We start from the raw sequence: 14,696 nt of genomic DNA, 5'->3' as shown, positions 1-14,696 counted from the left end.
ATATCGGTTATAACTTTTGATCTGTGACTCTGATTTGGACGAAACCAACTCTATATCAAAGATAAAACTCGGGGCTACAGATCCATAGGTAGCACGACACATAACTCTTTCTAGAACTCCGGATATGACCAAAACAAGTTGACTCCTGTGCAGTATACGGGAATAAAAATCCGAGTTAACTCAAATTTAAAAAAAAATCTGTGACTTGACTCTAAAAAAAAATAAAAAGGGTTTGATAAAAAAAAAAAGTCAATAAAAAAATGCACATATAAGCATATTGTCACGCATGATGCAATGAAGTTCGCAACCTAAAGTCAAGTTCTATGTTCGACTATGGTCAAACTTTTGGGTGTCAAAGGGTACCATGGTTAAGAGTTTGGATGCGTTAGCAAGGCAGCCTCCCTTAAGGGTGTATGCCAACGGGCGGCTCCGCGAATTCGTGATGAAATCGAACTCGACTCCATGGTTTGGGTGGTTAAAAACTCGGTTGAACCCTTATTGCCATGAGCGTTTTCGGGTTGATAGAGCATAAATCCCCCGGGCTAGCCACATACGTAGAACATGTACTATTGTGGCAAAATAGGTAAGCTAAAATGCACATGCATATGTGACAATTCCAATTAAATTACAGGAATATTTTCAAGAATCTTTTAAGTCTCATCCACTCATCTCAATCAAATGCCGATCACTCAAATCGATAAATAACCAAGAATCCTCCCCAGTGGAGTCGCCAAATTGTAGGCGTCGCTCGAAGTGCGCCTACGTTAAAAGCATGTGTGAATATGCTTGACACTCATAGGAAGTGGGAATTGACATATACAATTAAGGACAAGGAAAGTAGGGAGCCGCCAACAAGTTTTTAAGGAATTTGTAAAGCGTTCACGGATCATAAAAAGGCAACCACGATAAGGGACAACGATAGGCAACAACGATTGACCCGTGAAGGTTACACCCCATTCATAATCCATGAGATTACTAACTCCATATGGTTCGGAACCACGAAAGGAGGATCAGGGATGATGGTACAAATTGAGTCATGGAGTCACATTCGCCCGTATTGGCCTCTACTCGATTCTTATAGTGAAAAATAATTTCTGCGATCTCAAAGGCATACAAACAAAAATATTCAATTCGCTCCAAACTATTATTATGCTAAATTGGTTTAATATTAATGCAACATATAATTCTAAAATATTGGTGATCACTTCATTTAACAACAAGATTAAAAAGGAACCTAAACCGGTTGTCCAAATTATCTTATTAGGCGTGATTTTCAAATACATATTCCCTTTAAATGTGCAATATGGTGATCATAAAAATATAATAGAAAAACATCAACATTGGAAGCAATTCAACAATAAATCCAACAATATAAAATCGTTAGAAAAATAATAGAAATAAAAGGAACATAATTCTTACTTTGATTCTGTTTGTTTGCAACTACAAAATAATAAACGAGTTAGTAACTTCAAGGAATAATAAAAGAATAATTAAATTAAATTAAATAAAGTAGAGTTGATTTGGGGCCAAACCCTCAAAAAGTTCTACCTTTCACGCCTTGGCTTAAGGACAAAACCACGAGTAAAGTATGTACTCCTTGGAGTACTTGAAGAAGGAATTTCGAAATAAGAAGGGTAGGCTAGTGTTTAGGCTCAAGCATAGAAGAGAGTAAAATAGATAATTAATTGGTGCCCCGTACATCAGAAATGAGGGGGTATTTATAGAGAAAATGTGCTGAGAGAGCACACAGAACCCTAAAATGATAAAAACCCTAAAAAAGTAACCGCGACACGGCAAATTGTACCGTGACACTGGAAATCCCACCGTCAGACGGGAAACATTTCCGTGACACGGTGCATTTTTAGTGTGACGCGGGAAATTTTTAGTAAACGGGGAAGAAAACGCGTTAAGGGTTTACACAGAAAAGACACGGAAATTCCCGTGTCACGGGAAATCCCACCGTCAGACGGGAATGATTCCCGTGACACGGTGGGTACCTGCCGTGGCGCGGGAATTCCTAGCCCGCTTTTCCGTCTAAATACATTTTTAACCCTAATTTCGTTCAGCATTTTAAGTGCCGATTGATAATTTCGGGCCTTTTTCTGATTTATTAGTATTTGGGCTAAAATAAGAAAATAATTAAATAAAATAAATAATAGGTTTGGGCTAAAATTAAATAATAAATTTGGGCTGAAATTAAAACTATGCTTTTACCAAACATCAAGACTAATCCATGGACTGTTCAAAAATACAAATTTAATCAAATACAATTTTTTAAGCACTCTCGGGATTAAATACTGAACCCGACCAATAGTGGCGGTGAAAGGTTGTTCATCATCGGGTTTGGTTTTGGGGAGACATTTTTTGGTGTCTACACTTCCAAAAGCTAAAAGAGCACTTGCACTCTTTGCCAAGGCTTGTTATCCCTCTGGCCAAAGAATCGTTTTATATGTACCTAGCCATCTCGGATCATGCTCTCAGTGCTGTTCTCGTTGCTGAGAGAGACGGCATTCAGCTCCCGGTCTATTTCATTAGCCATGTTCAGAAAATGCTGAGCTCCGGTATCCCATGGTTGAAAATTTGGCCTTACCCTGTATATGGCCTTCAAGAAATTGAAGCCGTATTTTCTGGCCCATCCGGTGGTAATTTACACCGATCAGCCCCTTAAGCGGCCAATGTCTACCTTTGAATCATCCAGCAGAATGCTGAAATGGGTTATTGAAATGCAAAGTCTTGAAATCACTTTTGAACCTAGAAAGGCAGTGAAAGGTCAGGCGTTTGCCGACTTCATTGTTGAAATGACACGACCGGTTCAACCAGATAATATGGATCAGGTGTGGAAAGTGTATGTAAACGGGAGCTCGATGAAGAACGGCTGCGGTGTAGGAATCATATATGAGTCCCCTAAGGGGGACATATTTGAATATGCACTGCGCTTTAAGTTTCAAGCCTCAAATAACGAGACGGAATTTGAAGCCCTACTAGCCGAAATTCGCATGTGTAAGGCAGCAAGGGCAACTAAAATTGATGCCTACTCTGATTCACAGTTGGTCGTTAGATATTATGAGGGAAAATATGAGGCAACTCATCCGGCTATGATCAAAATACCTTCAGGCAGTCAAAGAAGAGGCCGGGGCACTTGAGGAATTCCGTCTGAGTCAAGTGCTAAGGTCAGATAACAACCAGGCGGATGCGATGTCCAAATTGGCCTCGTCCGCCTGCTGTGATACGCCTCGGTCAGTCTTTTGGGAAGTTCTTGAAAAGAGAAGTATATATGAAGAGCCCATTGGAATCCTGGACCGAAGCTCTACCTGGATGGATGGCATCCGGGCATATTTAGCAGACAGCATACTTCCTGATTCACCATAGGAAGCAGCCGTCATGAAAAAGTGAGCAGCAAACTTCGAGTTGAGAAACAAAGAGCTCTTCAAGGCGGGTTTCCTTAAAACTCTATTGAAGTGTGTTACACCAGAAAAGGGGAAAGAAGTTCTTGAAGAATTGCGTGCTGGATATTGTGCCTCTCATATAGGCGGCAGGTCCCTAGCCGTCAGAGCCAGGCGACATTACTTTTGGCCCACTCTTGAAGCAGACGCTAAAGTGTTGGTGAAGAGATGTGACAAATGCCAGAGGTTTGGCAAGCTTATTCACCGCCCGACTACTAATCTGACGGCAATCCACAGCCCAGTCCTGTTTGCTAAATGGGGCATGGATATCCTGGATCCCTATACGCCTGCTCCAGGCGGAAAGCGCTACATTTTAGTGGCTGTGGATTATTTCACCAAATGGGTAGAAGCTGAGCCGGTCAAGAACATCAAGACAAAGGATGTCATCTCTTTCATTTGGAAGAACATCATCACCCGATTCGGGGTACCTATGTCTATGGTGTTTGATAATGGCCCTCAGTTTGAAATACCTCATCTTAAGACTTGGTTGGGAGATCAGAGTATCTCACATTGTTTTGAATCAGTCGTCCGACCCCAAGCAAATGGCCAAGTTAAAGCTTTCAACAAACTCATCTCAGACGGCATAAAAAAGAAAATTGAAAGAGTCGGTGGCTTATGGGCAGAAGAGCTAATGCATGTCCTATGGGCCATCCGGACTACTGTCAAAGGGGCAACCGGTGAAACCCCATTTCTTATGGTATACGGTGCTGAAGCCGTCTTGCCCATTGAACATTATGAGCCGACTCTCAGAGTCATGCTTTATGATGAAGAGGCAAACTGGGAGGCCATGTGGCTAGCGTTGGACTCCCTCCCGGAACGCAGGGGCAATGCTGCCCTGCGCCATGAGATATACCGTATGAGAATGACAAGAGCCTACAACAAGAAAGTGCGCAAGCGTCCTTTAAAAGTTAACGACTTTGTGTTACGTAAAATGGAGGCAACCGGTAGGGCCAATGAAGCTGGAAAGCTAACTCCTAATTGGGAAGGCCCCTACCGGATTTATGAAGAAGTCAGGGATGGCACTTACCGTCTGGAAACTCTAGACGGTCGGCGTCTACCTAGAACTTGGAATGTAGATAACTTAAAAAAGTACTACTTCTGAGAAATGTAAATTTTTTGTAAACAGTGAGTCAATCAATGAGAAATCAGGCTTTGTTTGCAAAATTGTTTTTCTATCCTTATAATTACTTATCCGCCTGGGTTATCCTCAGACGGAACTTATGTTTAACTGTCTAAGCTTGACACTTAGTGTAGATTCAATGATATAATTATTTATCCGTCTAGGTAATACTCAGACGGATTACTAGTTTAATCAACTAAGTTTGATACTTTGTGTAATTTAATGTTATACTTACCCTTCCGCCTAGGTAATACCCAGACGGACAAATTGCTTACCCAACTAAATTGACATTTAGTGTAAATATGATATCGCGTGGCCAATGGCCAGCTTGAAAAAACTAAGTACAAAAACTCTTAGTGGCTATACAACCGGTCTCAAACAAGACCAAAGGCCAAATGGTTGGATGGTTGTTTATTTTATAAAATCGCCTGTCCCAACATGGACAATGGCGTCCAGCAACACCCCTCCGGATGCAATCGTCGCAGAGAACAGACTCTTCGTCAGTTCTACGTACCTTTTGTAACACCCCAATAATTCTCTCTTAAAACCTATAAATACCCTGAACAAAATCCAAGAGAGTTACTGGCGTGCTACCGCCACGTGTTCAAACGTTAAGGCTTTATCAGAAAATAGCAGCGGAAAAACAAACTCAGTTATAAATCAGTTTCAAAACCAATAACCAAAACCAAATTAAATGATACAAGCTGGAACCATTAAGGCCCTTATTCAAAACCCAACAAAATTAGTAAATAAATAAAACCAGAGTTTAAATAAATTCAAACTTATGAAAAGAAATAAACTATGAATAATAACCAACTCTCTACTCAAAATCCCACAACCCTGATGCGAATGCTGCGTATGTAAGAACCTGTGGTTAATCTGCTCCCCAATATTACAAGTGTAAAAATTGGATCGCCACATGGTCATTGAAAGGCGAAGGCCATGACCAAAGAAAGGCACACACAAAAGCACGCAATCAGTAAAGCTGAATACATACAAGCTGCGAAACAAATTAAGAAATACCTAACATGCTACTAATAATCAAGCATAAGCATCATTAAATACAGACTCAACACATGGCTCAATTATCAAATTTATTAAGACCTCACTAGTTGATATTAACAAACTTATTTATTTATTTCATTGGATTTAGCAATAGACAAGGTTGTCCAACCCATGTCCCATTTGGAACATCAATAAAAGAAACACCCCATGCCTCATTTCGGAAACATCAATAAACATCCAACGACCATGGGCGCGACTCCGTGACTGTAGTTAGTATGAGATCTCACCTAACTCCTAGTTTTTAAAAAAATATTTGAAATAGGAGACTCGTAGATCAGACGGCCTCGATAAAAGTACACAGCTAATACCCCATGTACCCCAACCCCCTGATTGTCATTACTCCAGATGTGCACCAATCCAAAGTTTTATTGCTCATCCATCTTGCACTTTACGTGATTTACAGGTTTAGACTTAGTGATGACTCATATGCATAACAATACAAATACTCCAAACACAATTCGATCAAACAAGGCAAGTTTCCAATTTCAATTCTGGATTTATTAGTGACAAACAACATTTATTATTTATTCCTTTACTACCTCGGTGTATAAACACCTTGAGTGCATAAGGCACCCCAAAACCATAACCTCGTCATATAAGACTTGAATTCTTCCTTTACTCATCCTATTTGCATAATCATGAATAAGTAATAAATTAATCTTTACACTAATCACATACCTTTGCCTCTAAGCGCACCTTGCATAATTAGAGCACAAATAATACTTGCAATATAAAATAGTGCACATCATATGAAATTCATAATGTATAACTAAACAATCTAACTCAGTCATCCTTATACATGATACTAAGTTCTCGATCCATCCTTAAACATGCACCTACAAGAAAGGTTTTGTAACTTGTATGTACCTTGAGCAAACGAATTGGTATGCCACTTTACTAACTAGAAATCACCTTCAATAAACTCCTCTCCTAAACCAAACAATAACATCTCAATCAATACCCAATCAATCAAATTTACATCAATACTAACTTACTTTAAAACCTTCAAAATCCAAATCAAACAACACTTTAAAACCTTCCCTTTAGTTAAAATTAAAGGCTTATATATAGTTCTTTGAATTTTCTTCATAAAAACCTTAAAATACACTCTTATACATGAAATTACAGCAAGTTTAAAGTTTAATAAAAATCTGAAAATTATTTTAAAACCCCTAATAATCTCCCTTTTTAATGGGTGATTAAACCCTCTTTATATAACATCAAAAAGAATACTTAGAAATTATTTCCACCACTGAAAACTTCAATAAAAACATATATTTATGCTTAATTAACTTTAAACATAATTAATTTTATCAATCAAACTCAAGGATAATATTTTAAGTATAAAAAAACTTTGTTAAAATAAAAAAGTGCCCGAAAATCATATTTAGAGGCTGAATTTGGCCACGATAGGGTGGTGCACACTACCAAAGGCAGTGATTCTTTCTTAAAACGTTGTTTCCACATTAAAAACACTACTTTTTCATAAAAATTGGATGAGTTCAGAACCTGATCGGGATTAAAACGGGATTAATATTAACGAACGGAAATCTAAAAAAATTAAAACACGAATTTACATGTTCAAATTAATATGGAATTAAGTTAAACTAATCATTAGTTATAATCACCAAAATTTCAAAACATCATTACTACAAAAGCCCTAAATCAATTGTTCATAAAAACCTTAAAATCATGATTTTCAAAAATTAAAAACCCTAGGTTATAAAATTTACAAAATCTGAAAATTATGACATTTATAAAATCTGAAATTATAAAGTTTAATCATCAAAATACAACTTGATACTAATTAAATTAATTTCAAACAATAAAATCAAAACCCATAAATCAATAATTATAATCATACAAATTAATAAAACTAAGGAGAAAGAAAATAAGACTAACCTTTTTGTGTGGGAAATTTTTGGGGATTCATGAGGTATTTATAGGAGAGAATTGTAGGGTAAATAGGAAGATTGGGCCTCATAAAAATAATGGGTCGATTAAGTAAACAAATGGGTTAGGATTGTGTGATTGGACATAAATTGTAGAATAAAGGTGCATAAAATAATTTGTTCAAATAATTTTCGACCCGGATTAATAATTTGAAACTTTTGAAATTAAATTATGAAAAATAACAAATAAATATTATAAATAAAATAAATTTTCATTTATAAAATATTTAAAATTACGGGGGATAACACCTATGCAAAATTGAACGACCAAATTGGTCAACTCATAGTTGTCTGACCAGAATAATCTGCGAGAAACGGTTAAGTTACCGAATACCGGATACCCCGAGGCATTAGTCGGTTGCCGGCAGAAGTTCCCACTTAGATTATTTGTTCCAAAGTTGCACTCTCTCTCCCAATTGGGGCAAAAGATTTTGTGTAATGGCTATGTGATAATCCTAGACGAAATATTACCGTCTGGGTAAGAGACTCGAAGCACCCGTTCTAATGGCCGGCTGTGCACTTGGTTTGGGGCAATCACCATTGTGATTGATTGGCCTAAAAACACCTCATACTTCTCCAAGTATCAAGTGTTTTTAAGCCAATCAATCAATTTGAAATGAAACCAACCACACAGCCGTCCAGGGGCAAGAGCACCCGGATTGCGAATTTCCGCATGCTTTTTTAAGTTAGGCAAAATATTAAAGAATTGCAAATATACGCAAAGGTCAAATTGAAAAATTCAAACAAACACAAATATATATAAATAACCGACTAAGTCGGAATACTTCATAAAAAGGGCACAAAGGCCAGAATAATTGTTAGCCGGAATAACATCCGGAGAAGAAGCAAAAGAAAATGATTGTTACCCAACTCCACATTTGGTAAAAATGCAACATTACTCGGCATACAAGCCGGAAAAGAAAGAAATTGACATACTGCCGCTGAATTTGGGGAGGCTCGCCTAAGGCTGAGGTGGAAGCTGCTGTTCCGACTGGTCGTGGCCGGTTGGGAGGGCTTCAGATTGGTTATCAGCTACTTGAGGCTAATTACCTTCGTTTTGCTCTACCTCCGCCGGCTCCTCATTGTCCGACACTTCATACCCTTGCTCGGCAGCCCAGTCTTGGAAGCGACGCGGAGGAGCCTAACCCAGCACTTGGGCATCATACACCTCAGTGGCGTAATCATACCTAAGTTTATAGACTTCAAAGTCTATATCTGGGTAGAGGAGGCTCCAAGTGATCTTCAGGCGGGCTGCATTGTCCCGCTCATTTTCCTCCATCAGCCGCTTTTGCTCCTGAGCGATCTCGTCCGACTACTTGATCCGTAGTGTGACAATCTCAACCCCCAGTCGGGAGACATCTGCCTAGAGTTTGGTATTTTCTTTGTCAGCATCTTCTAATGCCTTGAGTTCAGATTGAGCATCCTTCAGTTTTTGCTCAAGGTCATTAGCCCGGCTAGTGGCCTCATTGTTTGCAGCCGTCAAGCTCCGGATCAGCTCCTCCAGTTTCAACTCTATTGCTTTAATCTCTAAATCACACATATAATTAGCATATTCAACAGAGTTGAGGTTTTCAAGGGCCCTCCGTTTGACGTCATTTACCTCTTCCTGTTTCCGCCTAAAGGGGCCCCGGAGTCCGTCCACTCTCAGCATTACCCGGGAAAAGAACAGCCGGATTATGATATACTTAGTTAAAATAAAGAAAAGATATCAGGGTTGTGGGATTCTTTACCTCAGCCAACTGGCCCATTATTCGGTCGAAGTCCACTACCTGCAGATAAGGTATTGAATTCTTCTCTGACCGGGTGAGGGTCCTCACCATCCGTTTTGTGAAACCAGCAAGATCCGGCTCGTCGGATGTAAGATCTGCACCAAAAGTAGAATTACTTTGTGAGAAGGAAGCAGCATAGTTGGCATTCATCCGTTGTCGGCTGCTGACTGAACCCCCGGAGGGGTCTACCTTAGTCTTGACTCTCATGAAGTGGCCAAGGTATTTCAATCTTTCCCTTACCTTGGGTATTCGGATGGGGCGTAGGAGTCTCTTCCCCCCCGGTTGTTGCCGCACCGGCTGCAACATTAGGTGGCGGGCCACCCTTCGATGTCGTGGAGGCATCCGACGCTTTCTGCTACGAACGCTCCGAGCCTTCGCTCAGAATTTTCATTGCAGCAGGGGATTTGCCACTGGTCGTGGGACGACCGGTTTGGGCAGTAGAGGTTGACCGGGGAGGGTCCTTTCTAGCGGCCTTCGCAGCCGGAGTCCCAGATCTTCTCCTTGCCTTTTGAAAAGCTTGGAGAAGGATCGTGGCACGCGTTTTACAGAGTCCTACAAAATAAAAAATAATAAAAAAAAAGTTAAGTATACCCAGCCGGCAAACTGCCTTAGTAAAAAATATATACATATATTAATACTAAGACAGGCGGTCTTACCCCGCCCTTCTTGGACTCTTTCGCTTTAATGGCTGCTTTCCTTGCAATAGCAGCCTCCTTGCGCAGCAGCGCCGCCGACTTAGCCGGAGTTTTGGCCGGATCAACCATCTTCAAGGCGTCGGCTGCATGAATAGAATAAAAGTTAGAAGAAATTACGGAAAGTTTGTAATGAAAGAATAAAATCACAAATACTCCGGATGCAAGTGGATCTACCCTTGGGGAACATGAGACTTAACCCACAGGCGGACAAGAAGCATTCGTCCTTGAAGTAGTCCGGGTGGGGGATCCAATTTTTGGGAACTATAATATGAGTCCCATCCCCCATGGGCTCAGTAGTGGTTTCAAATAAACCCGGCTCCATTATTTGCTCCCGGGCCTTATTAGATAGCTCCGGGAGAGGGCACTTCCTGCCCAGAAGAGTCGGTTCCGTGTAGTACCAGCGCAGTGTCCGGTTGTGTCTCAGAGTTGGAGAGGAAATCAAATAAAACTTATCTTTCCACCCAGACCATTTGGACACCTTATCCAAACTCATCAAATACTGGGGCAAGGTGGAAAGAGTGTACCATGCCCCATGACCGCCTGGTGCCTTGCTCAAGTAATGCATATGAGCGAAGGCGGAGAAGCTGGGACTTATGTTCTGGAGCTCGCAGGCGGTGATGTAACTCAAAATGTTCACCCATAAGTTGGGGGTGAGCTGCCAAACTCCTAGATCATACCCCTTCAGGATTTTCCTAATCCCGGTATAGAGGGGGAACCGAAGGCCGGCTTCTATGACCGCCTCGTAGTAGACAATGTAATGGTCTGCATTATCTATGTCATCGTCCCATGCCATTACTGCGTCAGCAGGCAGGACGATAATATCCCACCCCTTTCCAAAGGGGTGCTTCTCTTTGAAAGCCCTAAAGCCGCTCTTTAACAGGGCAATGTCCCCGGCAGCTTTCTAGTCCTTTTAGGGTTAGGGTTGTCAGCGACTTAAGGCCGCTGCTGATAGTCAGCCGCAAAGTTATCCTGGTCAGAGCCACAAGATTCAGCCCTTGACCCTTCACCGACCTCATCACCGCCGGATCCATTAGAGGTGGCGGCTTCCTCACCTCCTTCCTCCCGTACGCCTGAGCTCCCGGAAGTAGAGGGAGCCTCTTCAGAACCGCTCTCCTCCAAATCCTCATGTTCCCCATCCGGAACAACCTCATCGGCTGACACTGACATAGTGCGCCGGCTCCTAGACCTTCTGGCCATCTGTTTCATTCTGGCCATTGTGTCCTGCACATACATAGAGAGGGAGGAATTCTGAGATGAGCACATCGATTCTCACAGTCCAAAAAAGGCACCCCCTGTTCTAGACTCAGCCGTTCCAGGGGACCGGCTGAGTGTCCTAGGCAGTGCCGAGTGTGTGGATTGAGAACTCATTTTTATTTCTACACTATGTATACAGGCGGAGAAAGAATATATACAAGTTGAAAAGGAGAAAAGCTAAAGATGGTACAGGCGGTTACCTTACTTTAGTTCTGATAAATCTGAAAACAACTACAGATGGTGAACCGGGTGTTGCAACGTTAGCACACGGAAATCCGAAAAACTTTGACGCGGACGGAGGCAGAGAATCTCTCTCTAAAAATCTCTCTTTCTCTTTAGAAAGTCAAATGAAAATGAAGTGAGAGAAAAAGGGGTAGGTAAACTTCTATTTATAGAAGGTGAAAACGGGGGCATTCCCGTTTGAAATTTGAATTTTACTATCCGTTGTTACTGTTCACCTCTGATAGGTGGACACGTGTCATAGGCCCCACGTGACATGCATGTGACCCCTATGAGGGGCAAATGTTTAGGGTAAAAATACCCTAGACAAGTGGACCAATGAGAGGAGGCCACGTGATGAGCTTAGGAGGGCCCAAGTGGCCCAATATCCTCTTGACACGTGGCCCCCTTAGATAAGCCTCTGAAATGGCGGCCTTCAAGGGCCTAAATCCCTAGGAGCGCCGTAAAACGGCGCAGCCCACTAAAATCTAGGTCAAGTGACCTAGATTGGGGCACATTCTCCAACGACCCTATAAATAGGGAGATATTTCCCCATTTTGGGGACACATTGAATTATTTATTACACCTACATTCTCTCTCATCAGAGAATTCAAACAGATCCCCACCTAAATTTTTGTACTCTTTATTCTCTTTCAAGTTACTAACTTGATCTTCGGAGGCGGAGCTCCAACCACCCGGAGTCTCCGTTGTTTTTGCAGGTACAGCTCAACTGGACCAATCTTTGTGATGTAGCTCAACTGGTCAAGTCTCCGTTGTTTTTTGCAGGTACAGCTCAACTGTATTTGTAGCTTCTTATTGGGTTTTAGTCTAGCAATCTCTTTACATTTGTTTCTTCCTCTCTTTTTTGCATTAGCTGCTTGCTTCTTAGTAGTAGATTGGTCACCACCTTCAAAGAAAATAATGTCTTTTTAAAAATTAATAGTTTCAAAAGATAACGATAAAGCAAAAGTACAAATCTATATCTATACCTAAGTAATAGCATATCACTGACATGGGAAAAATAAACAAAGTGAACTCAAAAAAGGTATTAAAAATTTAGGTATTACCCCTTGCATCTCCTTGAAATGTTGTAGGTTCCTCTGTTCCATTGTCATTTCCATCAACTTGAAAGTTCAGCTCGTTGTCAAGGCCATCAAGAGTTTCATAGCCTTCTTGATAAAGCATATCTTGATCTTCATGTGATGTATATTGTATCTCACCATCAGCATCAACATCATCATTGATATTCTCATTACATGACTCAGAAAATGAATCATGATCATCTATATTAGTATTACCATTAAACTGAGCACAGGGAGTAACTAGTGGATTAAAGGAAGCTCTTACGTTTCTATCAGCATTAGGGGAAGTGGTTGGAGGTCTATCATGAGTAAAAGGGCGTTTATTTGATGATAAAGGGCCTTTATTAACACAAAGAGAATCATTACCATTACTAGCACGGGGAGTAACTAGTGGATTAAAGGAAGCTCTTACGTTTCTATCAACATTAGGGGAAGTGGTTGGAGCTCTAACATGACTAAAAGGAAGTTTATTTGATAATAAAGGGCCTTTATTAACACAAAGAGAATCATACTATTACTAGAACGGATTAAAGGATGTTTACTTCTGTGTAAAATACCAGTACTAGCCCCTATTCCATCAACATTAGCATTAGCATTACTTTTGTTTGGATATAGACCTGCTAACCCCTTTCCACGTCCTTTAGAGAGCATAAGAGGTGGAACATACTCCCTTTTAGATCTTAGCATTGATGCTCTTTGAGTGGATCCATTAGGGACAACCATTATGTTCCTGTTAATTAACATTAAAAGATTAAGATTAGATTTAAACAAACAATTTACTTTAGTATTTCTATCTAGGATATCAATAAAACAAGCATGTCACACTTTAGACAATTAGGGAATACTAATAAGAAAATAATTGTATTAAAAAAAAAAAAAAAACACACACACACACACACAAAAGACTGCCAGGGGGTTTCTAGTATTGCTCGTGCATAGCACTCCACATCAAAATTTATTTCACCTGTACCTTTACATGTCTGACATAATTTGATACATGTTTGGCATAACCTTCAACAACTTTAAAACAGAGAACATACAAGATCTGCCTATCAACTGTCAGTATTAGAATTATATTCTTTAAGTGGCAGGTGCTTGTGTGTTGCTTGTTGTTTTGCAACCAGGACATTCAAGACAGCAACATAATTTTATTCAGAAAAACAATAAGTTTTATTCATCCAACATTGGATGCAGGAAAATATTAATAAAAACAAGCACTAGGCATCAAAGACAATAACAGAGAACTACACCATTGCCATTTAAATGTTAGTAGGAGATAATTCATGGGCGTATTATTCTTCTAGAAATAAATAAAAACAATGAGAAAAAAGATAATTGACGAGATTATTCTTCTCTTCTCCTCTTCAGAGATAGTTCATCCCCTTTTTTTTTGGAAATCGCACTCACAAAAATTGGATCTATACCCATCCGACTTCTATAAATTTCAGCACTTGCAATAGTTGACGAAGTTGCAACATAAGTAGGCTTAAAAAATTCACCCTGCTGATATGCATCACCTTCCTCAAAATCATTATCCTCCTCACTTGATAAGTTGCGAGGTTGAGTCTTTGACACGATATACCAACCTTTGTTAGTATTGTCAATGGCATAAAAAGCTTGTCCTGCTTGGCTAGCTAAGATATATGGTTCATTAGTCTTTAATTACTTATTGCAATTAACACTAACAATTCCATATTCGTCTTCTTTTACTCCTCTAACCTTATCAAATACGTCCCACCATTTACAACGAAATAACACTACTCGATTTCCTCCTAGATATTGCATTTCAATTATATCAGTTACTACTCCATAATAATCTGTGTTATCATCTTCTTCTCCGGTGTTTCCAATCACAACCACTCCACTATTTTGTGTTCTCAAAGTCTTCTCACGATTTTGTATGTGAAATCTATACCCATTCACAATATAACCACTAAAAGAGTTACATATTGGGTTGGCCCACGTGATAGTGAAAGGAGATTTTCCATTTCCTTGCTCTTATTATTCACATATAACCGAGCAACCTACCAGAAAGTACAAAAAAAAAGATTATGTATTAATGGCGAACTTGAATCTCAATTATCTTATTATTTGATT

General features: G+C 40.0%; 2 protein-coding genes across 3 annotated transcripts; both read right to left on the bottom strand.

Moving 5' to 3' along the window:
- Nucleotides 1-8,320: 8,320 nt before the first annotated feature.
- On the bottom strand, nucleotides 8,321-12,008 carry LOC110682790. 2 transcript variants are annotated; one of them, XR_002503479.1, is made up of 4 exons: nucleotides 10,219-12,008; nucleotides 10,006-10,127; nucleotides 9,590-9,901; nucleotides 8,321-9,444 (listed from the first exon to the last, which is right to left on the bottom strand). XR_002503479.1 is itself a non-coding variant. In XM_021859136.1 (3 exons), the coding sequence occupies exons 1-3, from the start codon at nucleotides 10,835-10,837 to the stop codon at nucleotides 9,737-9,739; spliced, it is 906 nt and encodes a 301-aa protein (XP_021714828.1). In that variant the 5' UTR covers nucleotides 10,838-12,008; the 3' UTR covers nucleotides 8,321-9,736. The 2 variants fall into 2 exon arrangements, 1 of the variants encoding a protein (XP_021714828.1); XM_021859136.1 differs by having other exon boundaries at nucleotides 8,321-9,901.
- Nucleotides 12,009-12,164: 156 nt separating this feature from the next.
- Nucleotides 12,165-13,322, bottom strand: LOC110682716 (circumsporozoite protein-like). Its single transcript, XM_021859046.1, has 3 exons — nucleotides 13,167-13,322; nucleotides 12,585-13,110; nucleotides 12,165-12,424 (listed from the first exon to the last, which is right to left on the bottom strand). The coding sequence occupies exons 1-3, from the start codon at nucleotides 13,320-13,322 to the stop codon at nucleotides 12,171-12,173; spliced, it is 936 nt and encodes a 311-aa protein (XP_021714738.1). The 3' UTR covers nucleotides 12,165-12,170.
- Between the last annotated feature and the right edge of the window lie 1,374 nt (nucleotides 13,323-14,696).

The sequence above is a fragment of the Chenopodium quinoa genome, unplaced genomic scaffold (genome assembly GCF_001683475.1).
Source record: "Chenopodium quinoa cultivar QQ74 unplaced genomic scaffold, ASM168347v1, whole genome shotgun sequence".
NCBI lineage: Eukaryota > Viridiplantae > Streptophyta > Magnoliopsida > Caryophyllales > Amaranthaceae > Chenopodium > Chenopodium quinoa.
This window is presented reverse-complemented; position numbering and strand designations above follow the sequence as displayed.

Coding starts and splice junctions, on each gene's coding strand:
- LOC110682716 (XM_021859046.1), bottom strand. CDS start 13,322: ATGGTTGTCCCTAATGGATCCACTCAAAGAGCATCAATGCTAAGATCT. Junction 13,111..13,166: donor CTAATGTTGATGGAATAGGG/GCTAGTACTGGT, acceptor TTCTAGTAATAG/TATGATTCTCTTTGTGTTAA. Junction 12,425..12,584: donor ATTTCAAGGAGATGCAAGGG/GTAATACCTAAA, acceptor TTTTCTTTGAAG/GTGGTGACCAATCTACTACT.
- LOC110682790 (XM_021859136.1), bottom strand. CDS start 10,837: ATGGCATGGGACGATGACATAGATAATGCAGACCATTACATTGTCTAC. Junction 10,128..10,218: donor AAGTCTCATGTTCCCCAAGG/GTAGATCCACTT, acceptor CTATTCATGCAG/CCGACGCCTTGAAGATGGTT. Junction 9,902..10,005: donor AAGAGTCCAAGAAGGGCGGG/GTAAGACCGCCT, acceptor TTTATTTTGTAG/GACTCTGTAAAACGCGTGCC.